The sequence below is a fragment of the Oncorhynchus nerka genome, linkage group LG28, assembly GCF_034236695.1.
Source record: "Oncorhynchus nerka isolate Pitt River linkage group LG28, Oner_Uvic_2.0, whole genome shotgun sequence".
NCBI classification, from domain to species: Eukaryota; Metazoa; Chordata; class Actinopteri; order Salmoniformes; family Salmonidae; genus Oncorhynchus; species Oncorhynchus nerka.
In genome coordinates, this window is record NC_088423.1 from 52,456,053 (window position 1) to 52,480,388 (window position 24,336).

General features: G+C 40.5%; 2 protein-coding genes across 3 annotated transcripts in view; one reads left to right on the forward strand and one right to left on the reverse strand.

The window, feature by feature from the left end:
- LOC115113411 (histidine protein methyltransferase 1 homolog) lies at positions 1–9,250 on the reverse strand. The gene is given in 3 exon segments (XM_029641008.2): positions 1–2,378; positions 2,381–2,966; positions 9,025–9,250. Coding segments are annotated over 3 exon segments (1,116 nt in total). The 5' UTR covers positions 9,127–9,250; the 3' UTR covers positions 1–1,950.
- The window catches only part of zdhhc16a (zinc finger DHHC-type palmitoyltransferase 16a), a 19,963-nt gene continuing 4,862 nt past the window's right edge, over positions 9,236–24,336 (forward strand). The window contains exons 1-10 of one of the 2 annotated variants that reach the window (XM_029641006.2): positions 9,236–9,405; positions 21,284–21,542; positions 22,057–22,251; positions 22,341–22,429; positions 22,650–22,678; positions 22,802–22,935; positions 23,139–23,225; positions 23,482–23,567; positions 24,023–24,146; positions 24,223–24,293. In XM_029641006.2, the coding sequence (XP_029496866.1) occupies positions 21,291–21,542; positions 22,057–22,251; positions 22,341–22,429; positions 22,650–22,678; positions 22,802–22,935; positions 23,139–23,225; positions 23,482–23,567; positions 24,023–24,146; positions 24,223–24,293 (1,067 nt within the window). In that variant the 5' untranslated portion in view covers positions 9,236–9,405; positions 21,284–21,290. The remainder of the gene's footprint in view (positions 9,406–21,283; positions 21,543–22,056; positions 22,252–22,340; positions 22,430–22,649; positions 22,679–22,801; positions 22,936–23,138; positions 23,226–23,481; positions 23,568–24,022; positions 24,147–24,222; positions 24,294–24,336) is intronic. The other variant, XM_029641007.2, reaches the window with a different exon arrangement.

Consider the following 24,336-nt stretch of genomic DNA (forward strand, 5'->3'; position numbering starts at 1 on the left):
TCCTTTGTAAGATTTATTTTTATGAAACAGGTGAATTAACACTCCTCAGTTAGCAGGCTCAAGCAAGCTAAAACCGACATGGTAGCAAAAACTAACAAGCAGAAACTGTTAACAAGTTAGAAATGATTTAAACACTTTGCTGTAGGCTACTATTTACTAGTAAACAAAAAATGATCTGTGTCATAAAAGCTATTCACCTCACCCAGTATTGTAATCAAAACTTACCAGAAGGCATGTAGTCATTGCCTCAGTGTAGTAGTGTGGGCTCAATAGCATCTCATTAGTGTGCAAGATCTTGAGAATCAGCTGTATGTGTGATGGAAGAGTGCACTGCACATGATGGAAAAATGAACTGTGCATGCAAAGGGTTGCAATTCCATTGAATTGGGGATAGTTTAACCAAAATATGCCACAAGACCTAGAATTGCCTTATGTGTATCCCACAAAAAAAGTTCACTGTTATAAGATAAGTTTTTGATGAATTTAAGGAAAATTCATGGGCTTAACTTCCCATGGAAAATTTCCCAGAAAGTTTCTGACCCTTTGCAACACTAATGGCAAGACCTGAAAACAGTTATATAGCAATGATCAACAACTCATTTGACAGAAGTTTAAGAATGATGAAAATAATAAATGGGCAAATGTTGCACAATCCAGGTGTGGAATGCTCTTAAGAGACTTACCTAGAAAATAGGTGCTTCTAAAGTTTATGGATTCAATTTTATTTTTTTATTTTTTCAATACATTTCTAAAAGCATGTTTTCAATAAGTAAAGTGGTATGAATACTTTCTGAAGGCACTGTATGTGTATCTTTCTGAGGGGTTGGTGGAAACAGGGGAAGTCAAATTTCAGTTGGAATTGACCAATAAAGTAATCTTAATCTTATTGGATGAAACAGGGCACTCGACATGCCACATAAGACATTTTGATATGCGTCTATCTTTGATAACATTAGATTGTAACATGACATTGCCAAGTCTTTAAAGTGTATACAAAATAATACTGATGGGCAACAAAATGTGAAAAGGTGAACAGAAACACAAAGCCCTACTGCAGAATAGATGTGCTACACTACACTGGACTCCACTTTCAGACCTCGTCCTTACGCAGATGAGATAAGTCGCAATTGACATTTTGCAGGGGACTTCAGAAACAAGTCTAGCTTTCATGGTGCTATTTGAACACTTTGGGAATCACCTGCAAAGGTCACTGAGCCCATTTCCTTTCCTCTTCCCTACCCCCTATAAAGACCTTTATTTCCTTTCCACCTTTCTCATGCACTAGCCCTATTCTAAATAAATATAGAAAGTTAGAGAGATGTGAACAAAGGGTAAAGTTGACATGAAACGGTATCTTCGTTCGGGTAGTATATTGCACCTACTTCAACTACCACTTATGTCCTGTTAAAAACCGACCTGCACCAAATACACTTGCAAAAATACTTTGAAATACTTGAGGTACGCTTGATATTGGCCTAGTTTGCACACTACAATGGAAACAATGGAATATCTGCTCATCTCCTCAATCTTCTTTATCAGACTTCTGCTTCTTTCCCCTCCATCAGTGCAGCTATCCTGTTGTCCTCTTCAACTGGCGAATATTCAAACTCCTCCTTAATCTGCCTTTGTGAAGCTCATCTCCAGTATTTGACATACAAGGTTTTACCACCAAGGTAAAATAAGCCAGGCTGACAGACCTACAGAAAGTCTTAAATATTCTATGTATTTTCATTATCTGTCAAACAATCAAACATACGGTCATTTAAATTATGTGAAAGTCCTGTTTCTTTGTCCCAATTGACACACAGGTGATCTTTATAGGAAAAAGTTTTTGAAACTGACTGATGTTAGCACACCTTAGGTAGCATAGAAGTTCCAGGTGCATTGAGTAGAAATTAATTTGAAAAATATTATCCTTTTTAGTTCTGTGAAACTACACAAAGTAAAAAGTCAAGACTTGTTTGTTGTTTTGAAGTGCATGGCCACAACATGTCTCTGTAGCCCCTGGTCCACGTCCCACAGTTTCTCCATATCAAACACTCCCTTGTCCTCTATAAACTGTTCAAATAGGAGCAGCCCACCCCCCACCCCAAAGTAGTGGGCCTTGGTGGCCAGGTAGACCACTCCCCTCGGGGCCAACAGTCTGTGGAGGGTGTCGTGAAGAGCTGAGTAGTATGCCGTGTTGTAGATGGTCTCTGAGGTGAAGATGATGTCATATTTAGGGAACAGGTCTTCCTTGAGGACCAGCGCTAGGAACGTTGTCCAGTCGCCCGAGAAGAAACGACAGCAGGTCAGCTTCGAATGCTGGGATAGGTCCAGGGCTTGCCTCTTGGGCAACGGGCTGCCATCCTCTCCCTCTTTTTTCTGTTCATTCTTCTCTCCTCATCGGACGTTGCCTCTTCATCCTTTTTCATTTTGTCCTCTTCTATAATTGTCTCATCGTCCTCCTCCTGCAGCCCCCGTTTCTTTCCCTTCACTTCTTCCTCCTCCCCTTCCACCTGACAGTTGAGCAGTGCGTTAGGCAGTGTGAGCTGTTCTATAACAGTACTATTATAGTCCTGGAAATGGACCTGACTTGCTCCGCTCTTTAGCGCCAGTAGGCCCAGCAGTCCAGCACCACAGCCCAAATCCAGAACCATCTTCCTCCCGAACGTCTCCCCCTCCCTCTCTAGAAGCTCCAGGAGGTCATAGGTACACTCCCACACCTTCAACCCTCCCTCGTACACCCCGGAGATGAGGTCCGAGCTCTGGGCGGCGGTCCGCGACAGGATCCTCTCGTCGTCATCTCGCTCGCTGGCCGTCCGCTCGAACACAGACTCATTCAGGAAGTGGAGGGGTGGAAGCGTTCCTATGATAACAGTCTCAGAGACAGCATCGTTGAGGAGAAAGTGGGGATCTGCAGGGGGATGGTGTTCAACAGCTGCTTTGACAGTTTCTGCTGGAGTGGTGGTGTTGTTGCCGGGCACCTGTTGATTACACACAGGTAAAAGATGCCCATTGTCATGTGCAATGCAAAGTACAATCTGCATGCATACACAAGTGTTGTAACTGTCTTGTCTCCTGGTAGTCAACTACATACACATGAATAGAACAGACATAGTGCGAAGAAAAATTGTGTGAACCCTTTAGAATGACCTGGATTTCTGCATAAATTGGTCATAACATTTTATCTGATCTTCATCAAAGTCACAACTACAGACAAAACACAGTCTGCTTAAACTAACACACAAACAATGATGTTTCATATCTTCATTGAACACACCGCATAAACATTCACAGTGCAGGCTGGAAAAAGTATGTGAACCCTTGGATTTAAGAACAGGTTGACCCTCCTTTGGCAGTAATAACCTCAACCAAACGTTTTCTGTAGTTGTGGATTAGACATGCAAAATGGTCAGGAGGAATTTTGGACCATTCCTCTTTACAAAACTGTTTCAGTTCAGCAATATTCTTGGGATGTCTGGTGTGAACCGCTCTCTTGAGGTCATGCCAATCGGGTTGAGGTCAGGACTAACTGGGCCACTGCAGAAGGCGTATTTTCTTCTGTTCAAGCCATTCTATTGTTGATTTACTTCTGTCTTTGGGTAGTTGTCCTGTTGCATCACCCAACTTCTGTTGAGCTTCAATTGGCAGATTAGACATTTTGCAGGAGACTGTTAGGCTAAACTACGATGATAGCAAGTTGTCCAGGCCCTGAGGCAGCAAAGCAGCCCCAAACCATGATGCTCAATTTGTCTTACCCTGTACTGACTGAGATGCATAAATCTGGAAAGGATTACAGAAGTAAGGCAACCATTCTTAATCTTAAGTATTCTGAGATCTCTTTTGTTCAAGGCATGGTTCAAATCAGGCAATGCTTCTTGTTCTTTTGGGGGCAGGGCAGCTCTAACCAACATCTCCGATCTCATCTCATTGATTAGACTCCAGGTTAGTCAACTTCTGACACCAATTAGCTTTTGGAGAAGTCAATTAGCCTAGGGGTTCACATACTTTTTCCAACCTACACTGTGATTGATTAAATGTTGTATTCAATATAGACAAGAAATATACAATCATTTGTGTTATTAGTTTAAACACACTGCTTGTCTATATTGTTGTGATTTAGATGAAGATCAGATCAAATTTTATGTCAAATTTATGCAGAAATCCAGGTAAATCCAAAGAGTTCACATACTTTTTCTTGCAACTGTAGCAGCATCCTAATGCTTACGCACAAGCAAAGATGCCTAATGTCATGAAGGACACAGAATAACACGGACTCCCTCTTGTGGTTGGCCGCACACTGTCCCAGTATCTGTGTGTTAGAGATGTTGATGAGTATGACACATCTAGTCTCTAACACCCAGGAAGCTCAGATTCAAACTTCCATTAGACAGCTCTGCAATCATTGTCAAATAATGTTTGTTAATCACCAAATAAGGCGCGTCGCTGTGCAACTTACCCCCCCCCCCCAAAAAAAAGTTAAATAAACATGTACAAGCAACCAAAAAACTGTCTTTGGCACCGCCAATGTATTGAGCTGTTGCAGAATTTCGACCTGTGCGTGGCAGTAACGGAGGTGCCGAAGAGGCGTTTTTTCAAGTTGCTTTTTATTTAGACCTTTTTGGGAAGTACATAACGAAAGTTCACATTATCGCAACTCAAATTTCTTTGGATGTACATCGCCAAACTCCATATCTGGTGAACAACAAACTAATTTTGACATAAAACTTGCAGAGCTGTCTAATGGGAGTTTGAATAAGAAAACCAATAAAAAATAAAAATTATTGGCAGAGACAATATATCAGGCTTTTATTGGCCTTTTCTAGTCTATCGGCTTTGCCAATATTCCTGCTAAATAGCAAAGCTGCTGCTATGCTAGCCGCCACTCACGTCTGAGCCACGAGCACTGCACAATGCCGTGGAATGTCTAGCTGGGAAAATCAGCAGCAGCAAGCTAGCTCATTTTCCAACAGAAATAGAAATTAATGGACTTGAATTAATTAATTAACAGTGACCAAAATTGAACTCCTGTTGCAAATATTAGTTTAGTTAATTCACTAATAATAAGGCTTGCGTTGACGTGCCCGGACATGCATACAATAAGCAAGCTAGCTAAGCAGATATCCTAATATTTGCTAACAGGTCACATAGCTAACTAATCCTTTCATCTGTGGTGTTAGCTAGCTATATAATTTATCCTATCCGTAAATTGACAGCTGATTGTCTTGACAGGGAAAGGAGGAAGCGTTTTAGCTACAGTGGCTTCACACCCCTTGACGTTTTCCACAGTGTTGTGTTAAAGTTGGTTTAAAATGGATGTCCTTTTTTTGTCAACGATATACACAAAATACTCTGTGAGAGTGGGAGAAAAACTTGAACATTTGTAAAAGAAAAATGAATATCTTGATTAGGTAAGTATTTAACCCTAAGTCAATCCATGTTAGAGTCAACTTGGCAGCAATTACAGCTGTGAGTCTTTCTGCCTAAGTCTCTAAGAGCTTCCGCACCTAGATTGTGCAACATTCGCCCATTATTCTTTTCAAAATTCTTCAAACTCTGTAAAATTGGTTGTTGATCATTTCTAGGTCTTGCCATAGATGTACGTCAAAACGAACTTTATCACTAAGGAACATTCAGTGTTCTTGATAAGCAACTCGTGGAGATTTGGTCTTGTGTTTTTGGTTATTGTCCTACTGAAAGGTCAATTCATCTCCCAGTGCCTGTTGGAAAGCAGACAACCAGGTTTTGCTCTAGGATTTTGCTTAGCTGCATTCAGTTGATTTTTTATCCTGAAAAACTCCAGTCCTTAACGATTACAAGGATACCTACAACACGATGCAGCCACCACTATGCCTGAAAATATGGAGAGTGGTACTCCGTAATGTTTGTATTGGATTTGCCCAGCTGATTCAAATTCAAAACTCATTAAAAGACTTTGATGATTTGGTCAGGTGTGTAGTGCTAGGGCAAAAACAAAAAGGTGCCACCCTGTGTGTCCACAGGACCAGGATTGAGAACCACTGCTTTAATAGCTTGTTGCAAACAGGATGAATGTTTGGGAATATTTTTATTTTGTACAGGCTTCCTTTTAACTGTCAATTAGGTTAGTATTGTGGAGTACCTGCAATGCTGTTGATCCATCCTCAGTTATCTCCTATTACAGCCATTAAACTAACTGTTTTAAAAAGTCACCATTGGCCTCATGGTGAAATCCCTGAGCGGTTTACTTCCTCTCCAGCAACTGAATTAGGAAGGACTCCTGTATCTTTTAGGTGACTGTATGGATACACCATTCAAAGTGTAATTTATAACTGTACCTAGCACAAAGGGCTATTCAGTGTCTGCTTTTTTTTCTACACGTCTACCAATAGTTGTCCTTCTTTGTGAGGCATTGGAAAACCTTCCCGGTCTTCGTGGTTGAATCGGTGTTTGAAATTCACTGCTCGACAGAGACCCTACAGATAATGTGTATGTGTGGGGTACAGAGTAGAGGTCGACCAATTAATCGGAATGGCCGTTTAAAAAAAAAAACTTTATTTAACTAGGCAAGTCAGTTACATTATTTTCAATAAGGGCCTAGGAATAGTGGATTAACTGCCTTGTTCTTAACCGACTTGCCTAGTCAAATAAAAGGTTACATAAAAAATGTTGAGCACCAAAAATCTCAATCGTCTCACAAAAAAATCCATATCGGACATGTCTGGTTTAAATCTGAGTTTCCTGGGCGTTAGTGATGAGACCCGTCATACTCATCGGCGACAAGGTTAAGTAAAAAAAAAATATATATACAAATCTCTAAAGGGCTATCCACACCAAGGACAATAACTATTGTGAAAGTACGGTTGATATTTTATTTATTTATCAGGGGGTGATTCAGGAAGTAGCACCCCTACTTCCTGTAACTACGTGATCAACAGCTACTTATTAAAAGGCCAACAGCATGCAGTAGGATGCGTTGATCAGTTGATTTACAGGTATACTCCAGAACAATAAACGACCCACTGGTGTGGATGCTCACCAATGTTTATAGACAGAGTTTAAAAGGGTTTCAGGTTGGATATTTGCGCTTTCAAACCACAACAACTTTCAAACCACTTGAGTCAAACTCCAAATAAGTGTCATGATGTTGGAAAAATTGCACAGGTCTTATTTTCACGACCTGGCCCTTAATTTGCATTGCAAAGCTAATGAATATGTGAGCAGCATTTTGTATTCCTAGTTGAATTAGTTAGGGAGCGTAAACAAAGTACAAGCTTTGTTTTTTTTAACATTTCAATTTCAATAGCTCCTTGGTCATGTGACCTACTGACATCAAACAAGGTTCAGAATGTACAATCAGTGGGCCTACACATTGCACACCCTTTAGTTTGTCCATTTGAATCTCATTCAATTTTACATTAATTTGCCTGCTCTGCCCCCTTGAAGGACAGTGTTACACACACATTCACTTGGGCCTTCCTGACCTCCAGACAGGCCCCCCCATTGACCTGGTGACCTCTAGGCCTACACTCCATGCCTGCCTTCTCCCTGGGCCTGAGAGTGTATAGCTTACTCGCTGGAACTACAGACCTCCACACCCACTCGGTCAACACCCCTCTCCCTTGGCTTTAGTAATTCCAGGGAATAAGCTATACTCTAAGACGTCTATAGTCCCGCTGCCAGGATCCACGTGAACCTGATAACCCTTAACAGGCTCTGGGCACGTGGTAACCCGCCCGCTTTTATCCGCTCAGAGAATAAGTCCCCAACCTCCACAGCCCGAGTGCTGCCCCCAGCCCGATTTCAGCCGCCCAGTGCCCCTCGCCTTGGGGGAGGCCTCCACGTGCACCTGGTAACCTTTTGACTTCCACAGCGAGGCCCAACCTGACGCACTGTCCCACCAGAGGATGGGCCCGAGTGGATGGGCGCCCACCACCTAGCCCCCTCCAGAGCCCAATGTAAATGTCTTATGCCTTCTACCCGCCTTCCTGGGCTCTCTCACACTCCATGTCTGGCCTCCGGCCCTTCTCCGTGCACCTGTAACCCATAAGTAAAGCAGGAGGATTGGTGGTGGAAGATGCCTTCCGTCCCCAACAAAAGCTTGGATCAAGGGCTGACTTTCAATAGCTCGCAGCGAGTGAGCTGCTCTGCCACGTACGAAACTCTGACCCAGAATCAGATCGTCTAAAGGTGACTTAGCACCAGGTTCCCCACAAACATGCGGTGCGAATCAGGAGAGGGGCAGTAACTCACCCGGCCGCACCACAACCCCGTTACGAACGTCTCTACTCACCTGCCAAAAGAGGCAGGCTAGACCTCTAAACCAAATAGCTATTGAAATGAGAATGTTTACAAAATTGATTTAAAACCATGTGAGATGAATAGGGTGTGCAATATAGAGGGGTAGTTAGTGGACATTATGAACCTTGGAGGTCACATGACCAATGAGCTATTAAAATTATTAACATTGAAAAACCATGTAAAATTGTGTGAGATGAAAATGGACAAAGTAAAGGGTGTGCAATGTGTAGGCCCACTGAGTGTACATTCGGAACCTTGTTTGAAGTCAGGTCACATGACATAGGAGCTAATGAAAAAAAATGTAAGTGTGCAATGTGTGTCTATGCCATCGGTCAAAACCAGTTTTGAAAGTTTTAGGGGTAATGGTTAAAGAGCTATTGAAATTTGTGATTTGTCACTATGTTGTCAGTCCCTAACTGCCGTTGTGGCCGTAAGGAAAACTACAGGCGAATATCTGTCGAATATCCAACCTGAATCGGTCTTTACCTCGGGCGTTCATGTTGCTCTAATTTATTGTTATAGTTATCATACTTGGTGTGGATGGCCCTTAACGCAGATACAGGGGCAGCTGCACACAATCCCTTTTAAACAAGAATATAAAGGCAGGGTTACCTCTACTTCGTAAATAAATTATATTCAGTTCCACTTAATTAACGTAGCAGGAATTCTGCTCTTAGGTAACAGCCCAAAAAGCCTGGGGAATTATTTGGGACCTCATAACTAAGGTTGTAGTGGCTCGAGCTAGCTAGTTCTGTTACTCACAGGTTTGACTGCATAATCCTGCTTTCCAGTTTGTGATTGACTTTCTTCACCTTGTTGCCCCTTTGTCGTCAACTGCACGTCGAAGTTGAAACTGAAAGACATAGTTCTGACGAAGCAGTGTATTTAACTAGTATAGCTATAAAAGGCAGGGAATATATTCTGCAACCTACACGCGGACTGGAAGGAAAATGAGTTAGCTAAATACCCAGAACACCTTGAGGCACTGAGTCTGCGCAGTAGAGGTGTAGCGTTTGGGCTAAAAACGAAGCCCGCGCCAGAGTATCTATCTTTCAAGTATTCGCCTTCGAATAATTTAAACCTACTTCGGTATAATGGCCAGAGATAACACCTTTCTCGCGGGTGGCGTGCGATCCTAAGAAAGTGAGTAAATACATTCAATGTATTTGTGCAATGGTAGCTAGCAAGCAGCATACAACGCTACTCTCGAAGCTTGTTACTGGTTAGCTCACGACACCGCTGGTCTGTGCCAATGGGTTTATCATTTCAATAGATTATTTTTGGCAGACAGGGCGGTGAGGAAGATGTCAGCGTTTAAATTGATATGAATGTCTGCATATTATTGTTTAGCTATCTTTTATAAATAGCCTTCGTTCCGTCGTGCCGTCACATTGAACCCCCATCCTTTTGTTTTTACACTGCTGCCACTCGCTGTTTTATCTATGCATAGTCACTTTTTAAATTGTCTCGACTACCCTGTACCCCCTGTATAATGGCTCGTTGTTCTGTCATTTTATTGTGTTATATCACTTTAGTTTGTTTAATAAATTATTTTCTTAACTATATTTCTTTATCTGCATTGTTGGTTAATTAAGGGCTTGTATAAGTAAGCATTTCAGCTAAGGTCTACTACACGTGTTGTATTCGGTGCACGATACAAATACAATGTTCAATTGAAATCAAATTGTATCACGAAAAAGCTTTATTATTTCTGTGACAGTGGCAGACCGAGGTAAAGACAGTTTCAGGTTGGGTATTCGCCTGTAGTTTTCCTTACGTCCACCAACAGCAGTTAGGGACCGTCAACATAGTGACAAATCAAAATATTCAAATTCCGATCGCTATATAACCATTACTCCTAAAACTTTCAAAGCTGGTTCTAGCTAACCCGATGACATAGACACGCATTACACACATTTATTTTTTGTCGATTTACATCTTGCACTATTTTAAATATATATATTTTTTTACATTTTTGAATTTCTATAGCACATTGGTCGTATGTCCTACTGGACTCAAACAAGGTTCAGAATGCCCACTGACTACCCTTCTATATTGCACACCCTTTAGTTTGTCCATTTTCCATCTCGCATGTTTTTAAATGAATTTTTACAAATGTAACATTTCAATAGGTCCTTGGTCATGTGACCTAGAGACTTCAAACAAGGTTCAGAATGTCCACTCAGTGGGCCTCGACATTGCACACCCGCTAGTTAGTCCATTTTCATTTCAAGATTTTACATGAATTTTAAAAAAAATGTAGGATTTCAATAGCTCCTTGGTCATGTGACCTACTGACTCCAAACATGGTGCAGAATGTACCCTTATATATTGCACACTTTTGTTTTTGTACTGTAAAATCATGTGGTTTAATGTACATTTTTTGTAGTTTTAAACTTCATGTCAATTACACACCTAAGAAGTGTGCAGTGGATATACACCCATATTGCTTAACCTCTAGTTATGTCTCTTCTATATTGTTGTACATTAATATTAGTTTGACAATTAGGGGGTTCAGTCCAGTGTTGTGTTTACCCTTTTCTTTAATATTTATCTACAATTATTGGTAGTTCTAAGTACTTATTTTCCCCGTTTTTTTGTGTGTGTCCGTCCCCCACAGTATTTAACAGACGTACACAATAGGAGAGAGACAGATAATATCTCCTTTCGTCGTTAATATCAACCATAAAGGAAAAGGGCAAAGTACGAGAGTCATGCTATTAATTGTCCAAAGCAGGGATGGAGAGTGAGATGGTGAGGTAGGCTGCAGTGAGTTTACTTGTCAATACATATACTGAACATGTAACCACAGTAATGGTGGCTAGTAAATCAATGAATAAAAATGTAATATTGACAAATGAAACAGAAATTGTAGACCTTTAATCTTTTCCAACATGTCAGACACTTCAAATCAAATTTATTTGTCACATACACATGTTTAGCAGATTATAATGTGAGAGTAGCAAAATGCTTGTGCTTCTAGTTCTGACAATGCAGTAATAACCAACAAGTAATCTAACCTAACAATTCCAAAACTACTACCTTATAGACACAAGTGTAAAGGGATAAAGAATATTACATAAAGATATGAATGAGTGATGGTACAGAACGGCATAGGCAAGGTGCAGTAGATGGTATCGAGTACAGTATATACATATGAGATGAGTAATGTAGGGTATGTAAACAAAGTGGCATAGTTTAAAGTGGCTAGTGATACATGTATTACATAAAGATGAGAACATTTCAGTGTTAACTTTCTCTTTATCCTGGTTGATGTACATTTCAGAGCCTCTTCAGTGTGGATGGGGTATAGCATACATTTTCAACAACAAAGACTGCACTTCAAGTTTGTGTTCTCCACTCTGTTGAACTATTTTGTCATCATCCCTAGTTACAGCACCGTTGGCATGCAAAACATTCAATCTAAAACAAAACAAAGCGTAACACGTTATAAATAACATCAAATATCAATGTAGAATGACGAAGTAGCCATCCATTGTGTTACATCATAAATTGTCTTACATGCCGTCACTGTTGTCAAAAGATTATAAACATGTTAAATAATGTTACTAACCCAGTCAGACTTTGGGCCACATCCAGGTTCTTTATCAGTGGCACACATGAAGTAGTTGTTGGCTTTGTTGAACTCTGAAATCATAGGCATGAACTGAACACAGGGCTGTCTGACACAACTACATAAAAATAATGAATTTACATTTACTTTGAATTAAATGTCATTACATACCAGACATTTTTAGTATATCCTCAGCCATTTCTTTTCGCAGTTGCTCCATGTGTTTTTGAAGGTTCCATATCAATTTTGGAGGGGATGTTGGGAGTTCTGTGCAACTTCCTTGGTCATCTACACCAAAAAATAAAATTTAGTTTTTGACCTAATTGCCACATAACAGCTAACCATTAATTATTGAAAATATAGCTATCAAACCTGCATTACAAAGACCCCGCAGCTGAAGGTGTCCTGCTGCATGGTGTGAGTTATTTCCCCTCCATTCCACTTTACGTCCACCCAGTCGTCTTTTCCATGGCAGGATCTTCTCATTTTGAAGTATTCACTTTTTTTATGTAAATATAATGGAATTCTGATTAGTTATAGGCAAATGAATACACAAGCCAAATTGGTATGCTGTTTTCCTTATCACTATAAACTAGTAGTAGAGGTAATTTCCTTTATGTCCCATTCTACACACACAGCCTAAATTATAGCCACTGAACCAATTACAGGACAATAATACAAGTAGGATATAGGATCCAACCCTATCACAGAGTGAATAAATGTAGAGCATTTGTAGACATTTAGACAAAAATATTAAGTGACCGTTTCATCAGTACGTGCTTAAAAAAAAGTCATGAGAGTGCCCACCAAATCTATGACAATAGAGAATGAATTGTAAGCATCAAAGTGTGTTTGTAAAAATAATATCTGAAAATGTCAGTTGTTGAACACAATACTTCTATTTGCAATAGCAATTTATGATATATGCAGTTGAGGAATATTCCATGTACCAACAGTACATGTAGGACAGACAATAGACATTCCCACATACAGTATTTCTATAATTTTTTTCTCTCACCTTTATTCATCCAGGTAAACCAGTTGAGAACAAGTTAATCCCTATCGTCTTTTTTTGGTCTTCCAATAATAGGTATCGGCGTTGAAATACCCAAATCGGTTGACCTATAATAATTGTAAATAAGAATTTGTTCTTAACTGACTTGCCATGTTAAATAAAGGTCACACACCACACTGACCAAAAGGTTAATTTGTTGGCATTTACGTATGTCCCTATTATCAGTAAAACATAATCAAAACTTATTTCTTTCACTTACTTGCTGTGCTGTTTTGTTGTTAATTTGTTTTGTCGTTTCATTCTCAACCAGGATTTCTATGGAATGCCGTTTGGGTCTTTGCTTGTCAAAAAATATACTATTTGACCAATCAAGACCTGAATATGTCTGCACGTCACATAATAATGTAACGCATTCATTTATTCTTTACGTAGTTATTACACATTGATTACACTATCACTCGTATTTCATATGTCACAACGATTAATCCATACGTATGCTGTGATGCTGGTAATGTTATCTCGCGCACCTACAATGCTGGTCATTAAAAATAAATCTAGCTAGCTCATGGATGCAAACAATGTTCTTCCCTAAAAACATAGCAAAACAATCTAGGTGTCATCTAAAATAACCCTAATTTATAAGACAGTTCTTATTTGATTAATGGTGGTCGGACCATCTATGTGAAGCTAGCCACAATAAAGATGAGTCACAATAGTGGACTTTGTGTTTAGCCTTCAAAATAAAAGTATGGCATAATTATACTATTTGTATTTATTTGCGTCACTGTCAATGACACTTTTATTTTGAAGGCAAATTGCAAATTCCACTATTGTGCCTAACCCCCATTGTGGCTAGCTTCACAACACATGGTCCTGTCGAGCCAGCCAGATGAAGTTGGCTGGCTCCTTATAACATTAGCTTTGGGCAACAGGGTTAAGTAGCTGGCTAGCTATTTATTTTCATGAACTGAAATTCAATTTCAATAGGCGAACAACAAGAGGCAACCTAGCTAATACTTGCTCACAAGGATTCCTAAATCATTGCTAAGAATAATGAAACTGACTGCAGTTTCTACTGGTCATTGTTTTCAGGATAGTTGTATTGGTGCTAGCTAGGTACCAAGCTAAAGGTAGCTACCTCAGAAGTTGCGGTCAAACAAATTATTCTTTATTATCAATGCGGTAAACACATCATTTGTGTTTGGTTGTTTGCAGACTTTTTTTTGTACAGCTTTGAGAGGGCTACTGTATCCTCTGACACCCAAAGACCCAAATGGCGTTACATAGTATGTTATGAAGCTAATAGCAGTGACGGTATTACTGTGTAGCTCCGGTAGGGCAACATCTGAAAAATAGCTCACTTGGTAGTAGATTTATGATTTTTCAACGCCGATACCGATTATTGGAGGCCCAAAAAAAGCCGATACCGATTATTCAGGCAATTTTAAATATATATATATATATATTTGTAATAATGACAATTACAACAATACTGAATGAACACTTATTAACTTAATATAATACATCAATAAAATCAATTTATTCTTAAATAAATTAATGAAACATGTTTAAAAAATGCAAAAACACTGTTGGACAAGAAAGTAAAAGTGCAATATGTGCCATGTAAAAAAGCTAACATTTAAGTTCCTTGCTCAGAACATATGAAAGCTGGTGGTTCCTTTTAACACGAGTCTTCAATATTCCCAGGTAAGAATTTTTCGGTTGTAGTTATTATAGGACTATTTCTCTCTATACCATTTGTATTTCATATACCTTTGACTGTTGGATGTTCTAATAGGCACTTTAGTATTGCCAGCCTAATCTCGGGAGTTGATAGGCTTGAAGTCATAAACAGCGCAATGCTTGAAGCATAGCGAAGAGCTGCTGGCAAATGCAGGAAAGTGCTGTTTGAATGAATGCTTACGAGCCTGCTGCTGCCTACCACCGCTCAGTCAGACTGCTCTTTCAAATCATAGACTTAATTATAATATAATAACAAAGAAATACAAGCCTTAGTTTCCGGATTTGACCATATTAATGACCTATCATTTCGAAAACAAAATGTTTATTTTTTCAGTGAAATAAGGAGCCGTTCTGTATTTTATCGAACGAGTGGCATCACTAAGTCTAAATATTGCTGTTATATTGCACAACCTTCAATGTTATGTCATAATTATGTACAATTCTGGAAAATGAATTACGGTCTTTGTTAAGAAGAAATGGTCTTCACACAGTTCGCAACGAGCCAGGCGGCCCAAAATGCTGCTTATACCCTGAAAGTGACAAAATGTCCCTAGTTAAAAGAAATTCATGTTAGCAGTCAACATTAACTTCTTGACGCTACCCATCTTTAGCGGAATAATTGTCATCAACAACCGCTGAATATCATAGTGCCACATTTACATAATATTACTAAAAATATTTCTATTCATGAAATCACAAGTGCAATATTGTAAAACACAGTTTAGCCTTTTGTTATTCCACCTGTCATCTCAGATTTTGAAAATATGTTTTCCAGCGAAAGCAATCCAAGCGTTTGTGTAAGTTTATCGATCGCCCAACAAAACATTATGTACAGTTAGCATTAAGTAGCTTGGTCACGAAAATCAGAAAAGCAATCAAATTAATCGCTTACCTTTGATGATCTTCGGATGTTTTCACTCACGAGACTCCCAGTTACACAATAAATGTTCCTTTTGTTCCATAAAGATTAATTTTATATCCAAAATACAGTGGGGCAAAAAAGTATTTAGTCAGCCACCAATGCAAGTTCTCCCACTTAAAAAGATGAGAGAGGCCTGTCATTTCATCATAGGTACACTTCAACTATGACAGACAAAATGAGAAAAGGAAAATCCAGAAAATCACATTGTAGGATTTTTAATGAATTTATTTGCAAATTATGGTGGAAAATAAGTATTTGGTCACCTACAAACAAGCAAGATTTCTGGCTCTCACAGACCTGTAACTTCTTCTTTAAGATGCTCCTCTGTCCTCCACTCGTTACCTGTATTAATGGCACCTGTTTGAACTTGTTATCAGTATAAAAGACACCTGTCCACAACCTCAAACAGTCACACTCCAAACTCCACTATGGCCAAGACCAAAGAGCTGTCAAAGGACACCAGAAACAAAATTGTAGACCTGCACCAGGCTGGGAAGACTAAATCAGCAATAGGTAAGCAGCTTGGTTTGAAGAAATCAACTGTGGGAGCAATTATTAGGAAATGGAAGACATACAAGACCACTGATAATCTCCCTTGATCTGGGGCTCCACGCAAGATCTCACCCCGGTGGGGTCAAAATGATCACAAGAACGGTGAGCAAAAATCCCAGAACCACACAGGGGGACCTAGTGAATGAAGATGAAACGTGGCTGGGTCTTTCAGCATGACAATGATCCCAAACACACCGCCTGGGCAACGAAGGAGTGGCTTTGTAAGAAGCATTTCAAGGTCCTGGAGTGGCCTAGCCAGTCTCCAGATCTCAAAGAAAATCTTTGGAGGGAGTTGAAAGTCCGTGTTGCCCAGCAACAGCCCCAAAACATCACTGCTCTAGAGGAGATCTGCATGGAGGAATGGGCCAAAATACCAGCAACAGTGTGTGAAAACCTTGTGAAGACTTACAGAAAACATTTGACCTCTGTCATTGCCAACACAGGGTATATAACAAAGTATTGAGAAACTTTTGTTATTGACCAAATATTTATTTTCCACCATAATTTGCAAATAAATTCATTAAAAATCCTACAATGTGATTTTCTGGATTTTTTTTCTCTCATTTTCTTTAAGCCTCAAATTGTCATTTGTATCTGGTCAAGAGTCTGTGTGTTCAGGACTACCCTCATGGTGTTTCAGAATGGTATTGATATTTGACCAGTCATTCACGCCTTTTATTATTTTGTAATCTTTTGTAGAAAAGAGCTTGCAGCAAAAACAATAGTTGTTTTTGAGTATGAAAGCCAGCTTCTGGTAATCTTTTCCCCATTTGACAGCTGTCTCTGTAATAAACCTGAATGGAAACCTCTTCTATACTTGTCTTTAGGGTAAGAAAAATCCAGCCCTGGTTTGAGTGCGCAGCGGTCCATTAACTCGGTCCTCATAAAGTCTGTTAAGACTGGGGGCCAATCTGCTGGGTCATTTGATGGAGCAGAAACTGTTCTATAATGGTCTGAGCTGCTTGTGTCTGATGCTGGCTGTACACCTCTAGTTGCGCTAGTACTGGATGAGGTTGCCTGTACTTCACCTGGGTCTGTGTTAGTTCTTGCTGAAGACTGCTGTATTGGGTGTGTGTTAGTATTTGCTGAAGCCAGCTGTACCGGGTCTGTGTTAGTACTGTACTTGCTGAAGCTGCCATTACTAGGTCTGTGTTAGTACTGTACTTGCTGAAGCTGCCATTACTAGGTCTGTGTTAGTATTTGCTAAAGCCAGCCGTACTCAGTCTGTGTTAGTACTGTACTTGCTGAAGCTGCCATTACTAGGTCTGTGTTAGTTCTTGCTGAAGACTGCTGTATTGGGTGTGTGTTAGTATTTGCTGAAGCCAGCTGTACTCTGTCTGTGTTAGTACTGTACTTGCTGAAGCTGCCATTACTAGGTCTGTGTTAGTATTTGCTGAAGCCGGCTGTACTGGGTCTGCGTTAGTACTGGCTGAAGCTGGATGTGGATTACCTGAGTCTGTGCTTGTACTGGCTGATGATCCAGCACCTCCTCTACTGACACACGTAAGCATAGCACCTGTAAATTATAGTTAACAATACTATTATACATTTTATCAGCTGTATCAGGCCCATTCTAACTGGCTCCCCCAGATTTATTTTATACATTTTAAAATATAAATACTATTTATACTATGGCTTGGCTGAATACTTGATGGTTATTATTTACTGAGAGATGTGCATCCATATTGCCCAGTATTCCTAGCTAATCAACATTTTTTTAAATTCAATATATAAATCAATAGTCAATGTCAATCCATTGCTTTCCATCTTGCATTAGCCCAGAGTTTAAACTAAACCTTGACTGAGAGACTAAATAATCATTGCCTTGTTTTAAAATTCTGTACACCTATGAGTGCCATCACGCCCATATATTGTCTGGACTGGTACCCACAGAGGTTGCTGCTGGAAAGCATGAGTTCCATTTCATGAACGCATGTTCACACGTGACGCAGTTATCTTTTCCGAGCTGCAGTTTACACCGTTGGCGCTTATCAAACGTAATAAATAGTTGTATTTCACTCTCACTTTGGTCAGTCACAGAACACAAACCTGGAAGTGGCTGGAAAGCAAGCAAGACAGACGGACCAAGAGATGCACTGCCCAGCTAGGTTAGCAAGACAGACAGACTAGAGAGCGATGCACATCAACTTAACGTTACTGTTATTTGCTGACATCAAACTTGGAGAGAACACAAGTTTAGCTGATCGCTGTTCCCGCAATTCACTCTCATGTTGTTTTTTTTCTTCTTTTTTTGTGACCAGAAGGATAGTTCCGCTTCATCCTCTCATCGAAGTTGTAAACATTGACACCGACTTTGACACGAGGGGGAGGTGAGGCTCTTGAGTAATTTGCGGGCCCAAGGCAATTTGCGCAATGAGCGTATAGGGCCACCCTGCTCTGACTGGGAATACAGATATGCATCTGGTCACAGATACCGTAAAAAGAAAGTAGGGGCATGGATCAGAAAACCGGTCAGTATCTTGTGTGACCACCATTTGCCTCATGTAGCGCAACACATCTTTGCATAAAGTTGATCAGGCTGTTGATTATGGCCTGTGGAAAGTTGTCCCAATCTTCTTCAATGGCTATGCGGATTTCCTCGATATTGGTGGGGACACACAGTCGTACACGTCGATACAGAGTAACCGAAATATGCTCAATGGGTGACATGTCTGGTGAGTATGCAGGGCATGGAAGAACTGGGAAATTGTCAGCTTCCAGGAATTGTGTACAGATCCTTGTGACATGGGGTCATGTATTATCATGCTGAAACATGAGGTGATGGTGGCAGATGAATGGCAGGACAATGGGCATTAGGATCTTGTCATGGTATCTCTGTGCATTCAAATTGCCATATGTAAAATGCTATTGTGTTAATTTTCCGTAGCTTATGCCTGCCCATACCATAACCCCATCGCCACCATGGGACACTCGTTGACATCAGCAAACCCGCTCATAAACAAGGCCTGCGGTTGTGAGGCAGGTTGTATGTACTGCCAAATTCTATAAAATGTTGGAGGTGGCTTATGGTAGAGAAATTAACATTAAATTCTCTGGCAAAAGCTCTGGTGGATATTCCTGCAGTCAGTATTGAGTTGTGTGACAACTGCACATTTGTGTACTTTTATTGTCCCCAGCACAAGGTGCATCTGTGTAATGATCATACTGTTTAATCAGCTTCTTGATATGCCACACCTGTCAGGGGGATGGATTATCTTAACAAAGGATAACATGCTCACTAACAGGGATGTAAACATTTAGTTTCACAACATTTGAGAGAAATGAGCTTTTTGTACATTTTGGAATTTATCTAGGATATTTTATTTCAGCTCATGAAGGCATGTTGTGTTTTTTAATAATTTTGTTCAGTGCATTTTTTTTTTTATTACTCAGACACCTGTGACCCTTTTAAAATCTTGGTTTGTGACCCACAAGTGGAGAATTGCTGATTTTTAAATACCTAAATATACTTGCATTCACTGAGTATTTAGTATTTGAAAGTCAAACATTAATTTCCCAACTGCTTTTTCTATAATCCTACAGGCTCTTTGTCATTCTCCATACCTTATATTCTAATGCATCCAACATTATGCACGCTCACCATGGTATAGGGAAGCTGCTGGTTTAGAACTCTGGTTTAGAACTCAAACTCTGGATTTCTTATTGCAGAGCACATTGTACAACTGTTTTTAGAGAATATTGTATTGCAAAGTGTGCTATATGTGTAGGCTATGCCATATGGATTGGTTAATATGCATTTACAGCTGTCGTTTTTAAATCTCCATTCTAGCATACATAACACAAAGCCCTCTGCTAGTTTTCAGTTTCCCCCATTCTTTCTTCAGAAATGGCTCTTGCTAAGAATCTATTTTTGTTACTGTGATTGTTTTCAATCAAAAAGTAAGGTATTTAATTGTTACCCAAAAATTATTTGATATTGAGATAAAAAATGGCTTCATTGGGCCTTTTAAGAACATCTGGATATTGGAGAGGAAGAGGCGAAGCGAGAGGGTTTACTCCGCCCAAAATCTGCCCACAAACATAAGACCACAATGTGAGGCTTATTTGACTAGAAGCTTCCTGGTGGTTATGTTACGAATGCACTGATATAAGTGGACGCATGTGGCATTTCGACAACTTTGAGAAAAAAACAACTTTATATCGGAGTTCTCATTGGCGTGAATGGTTTCACCTGATCTCGTCGTTTGTCTCCTGCCTTCCATCTTTAAGGACATGTATATTGACATTGTTAGCGCGTTTGGAATGCAGAATAGCAAGAGCTGCTGTAAATTAAGTGTTGTAATTTTTTTTTACAGCAGTAGGCCTAGCAGTTGGTGGTTCAATCCCAAATCTACCCTATATACTTTGATTTGACAGGTGTTAGCAATTTGGTAATAGTTCCAATTTGGCCTCTGATAGGCTAGGTGGAAGTTTCACCATATTGCTTTGACCTATCAAACTTTCTCCGATCTCCACAAGTGCATTGAGCGGAGGGTCAAGTGATCGGTTTGGAATTGGGCCAGTGATTTATAAATGTACATTTAACCTGTTTCCACATTATTCCTTTACGGAGTCCCCTTTTGGGGCGCCAGATAGCCTAGTGGTTAGAGCGTTGGGCCAGTAACCAAAAGGTTGCTTGATCGAATCCCCGAGCTGACAAGGTAAAGATCTGTCATTCTGCCACTGAACATTGCAGTTAACCAACTGTTCCTAGGTCGTCATTGTAAATAATAATAATTTCTTAACTGACTTCCCTAGTTAAATTAAATAAATTCATTTGGACTGTTTTAATCGAGATTTCATCATTGATTCTTCTGCACGTTGTAGTCAACCCCCATCTGAAAAGGATGTGAAAGTATGAAACAACACTACTGTCACAGTTGTCTTTTTTTTCCCCAAATGGCTGGAATGTAATTTCCCATCCAATGGCAGAGATTACATGTGATGTCATGGGGTGGGGGGTTGGTTTAATCTAATTCTAAATTGGAATTACGGGTAGGCAGAAGGGCCAGCCGGCTGTTCCAACATATGCCGTTATTCCCAGGGAGCCAGAGGAATGTCGGAACATAGATCCCAAAGTCATAATTGCTACGTCCGGCAGATGACAAGAGAAGGAGTAGGCCTGAACCCAGAACCAATACCATTCCTTACACCCATGTGGTCTTTGTAGCTGTGTGTGTGTACATTCATCTCCGTGTGTGTGTGTGTGTTTCAGGAGCAGAATGCGGCCGTGCCCCACCTTCCTGCTGGTGCTGCTGCGCTGGGTGCGGTTGCGCATGTGCGCCAGGCGGTGGCGCTACAGCAATGGCAACAACAGTAGACTACCTCTGTGTGTGAGACAGAGATGGGCCTACCTCAAACTGATGGTTAACTCCCTCTATTACAACTCCCTCACCAACTCTGATGTCGTCATGGACTCACTGATGGAACCCATCTTCTGGATGGTGGACCTACTTACCCGCTGGTTCGGGGCGGTAAGTATGTGTGATAGTTGCGCAGATGTTCTTGCTCATGAAACAATTTCTCCATCTCTTCAATTGATTCTCTGGTACCTTTTTTGTATACTTTTTAGCCAGTAGTTCTGAAAGTAGCGCTCGAGACAAGTGGTTCCCGACAATTACGTACTACATCACATTATGTGCACCGCGTCATTGTTCTCTTGCTCTGCGGTGGGTGCATGATATACCTCTTGCTAGCTGTCACTTATATGGCTATGGGCTGAAGCTCTAAGGTAGAAATCACATTGCTAGGGGGTGGGCCCATCTGGGGGCAAATGTAGGGAAAATGGCACAGCACAGCTTTCAGAAAAACAGTCGCTTTTCAAACCACTATTTTGTGGCTAATTAAGACTAATTCTGCTCATAGATTATGCATGTTTGAACTACACATTGACACATCCAGCCCAAAGCGGGAGGTTTAAAAAAATATATACTAAGTAGTCGCCAAAGTTCCAGATCATGTCTTTAATTACTCTATCACTCTCTCCAGGTGTTTGTCTGTCTGGTGGTGATATTGACCAGTTCTATCCTGCTGATAGCCTACGTGGGTCTGCTGCCCCTGATTCTCAACACCTACTCTCCACCCTGGATAGTCTGGCACATCGGTTATGGACACTGGAACCTCATCATGATTGTCTTCCACTACTATAAAGCCACCAAGACCTCCCCAGGATACCCCCCTACGGTACGTACACACACACACACACACACACACACACACACACACACACACACACAGAGGTGGAATAAATATCTGTGTTGTGTTTATTCCAGGTAAAGAATGACATTCCGTTTGTGTCCGTGTGTAAGAAGTGTATCATCCCCAAACCAGCCAGGACTCACCACTGTGGAATCTGCAACACGTAAGACAAACTCAGGTTGCCCCTAATCATAGATCCCAGATCAGATGACCCTATCGCATATCCTAACCATAACCACTAGGGGGATGAAATAGCTGACCCTGGGCCAATGGTACGGGAATTACTACCTACTCGATAAACTCATAATCCTGCTACAGTATGGTAGCAGGGTAGTATGGTAGCGTTGTAGGCCAACGTTAACATGACATCTTCTACTTCACAGGTGCATTCTGAAAATGGATCATCATTGTCGTATCCTTTAAATGGAGTTGGAGAGTGGAGATTATGATTGATAATGTCAAGTTATCAGGGATGGGTGTTATGAGGATGGGTGTTAGTGTTTTTGGTTTCCTCCTTAACTCCCGTTCCCTCCAGCGTGGCTGAATAACTGTGTTGGCCATTTTAACCAGCGCTACTTCTTCTGCTTCTGTCTCTCCATGACCCTGGGCTGTGTCTACTGCAGCATCAGTGGCCGGAACCTCTTCCTAGATGCTTATAGTGCTATAGAGGTACACACATACACACGCTTGCAAACTCTTTGAGAGAGACCTGAGCCTGCTCGTCTGCTATCTCCTCCATTGTGGGGCTTCTATTGTTGAGAGGGTCATGGTCTACTTTAACAGTCTCTGTGTTCAGTTTTAACTCTTGAAGTTTTTCTGTTTATCTCTAACTCTTGGTTGTCTTGGTGTGTGTTTTTGCATTGTCCCCATAGCGCTTCAAACACATGGACTTGGATAAATCAGGTGTCCCGGTGACAGGGATGGGGCAACTCATAGGAATCTTACCTCCTGGGCAGGTAGTACGTGTACACACACACACACTGCCCCTTCCACGTCATTCTGCTTCTCGTAGTTACTTTCTTGTTCTTAGTGGTGGTAGGTCAATGGATGACTTAGATTTAAAGGGTGATATTGTTCATACGATCTTTGATCTTATATTATACTTATTATTGCATACTCATGAAACCGGTTACTTAAGCACAACCTCTGGTCCCGATTAGGATATGTTTTACTGTTTAGGCGTTTGTATGACCTCTGTATGTTGTTGTCAATCAGAGCACCTACCAGACCCCTCCTCCTCCCTACACGTTCAGAGACAAGATGTTCCACAAGAGTATCATCTACATGTGGGTATTAACTAGGTGAGATCTGCTTCACAATATTACTGTTATTATTACTGTAATATGTCACTTTTTGGGTGACCTGACCATGTTCACATAGAAATGTTAGTTATAGATCTGTAATTGTCATTGAAAGGAAGTCTAAGAAGCAGTAGAAATTTTCTTTGTGAGCTATTTCTGTGCTTCCCATTCTTCCCGTATTGTTTTTTCTTTTACTTTCAGTTTTGTACACCAGTTTCAAACAGCTGAAAATACAATATTTTTTGTTATAAAATATATTTCAGTGGTTTAGATGGTACAAATATTCTTTACACACTACCTGCTTGTTTTGCCACATTAACTGAAATTAGACGAAGATAATCATTTTTGCAACCAAAGTACATTATTTTCCCGTAATGATAGAACTTCAGCCTCACCGTACCGTGTGTGTTGTCATTGGTTGTTTTCCCCAAAAAAACTGTGATTGGTCATTTTAGCACGGTGGCCGTAGCTCTGGGGGGGCTGACTATCTGGCACGCAGTGCTGATATCCCGAGGAGAGACCAGCATAGAGAGACACATCAACAACAAGGAGGCCGAACGCATGGCCAAACATGGCAAGGTGAGCACACACACGCCACTTATCTTAAAGTTGGCGGACACAAGCTATTTAAACTGTATTCTCCTCTTTCTCCCAGGTGTACAAGAACCCCTTTAACTATGGCAGACTAAACAATTGGAAAGTCTTCTTTGGTGTGGAGAAGAGAAGGTTAGTTACATGCTTGTCACCAAGCAGTGTGAAGATCTGTTGC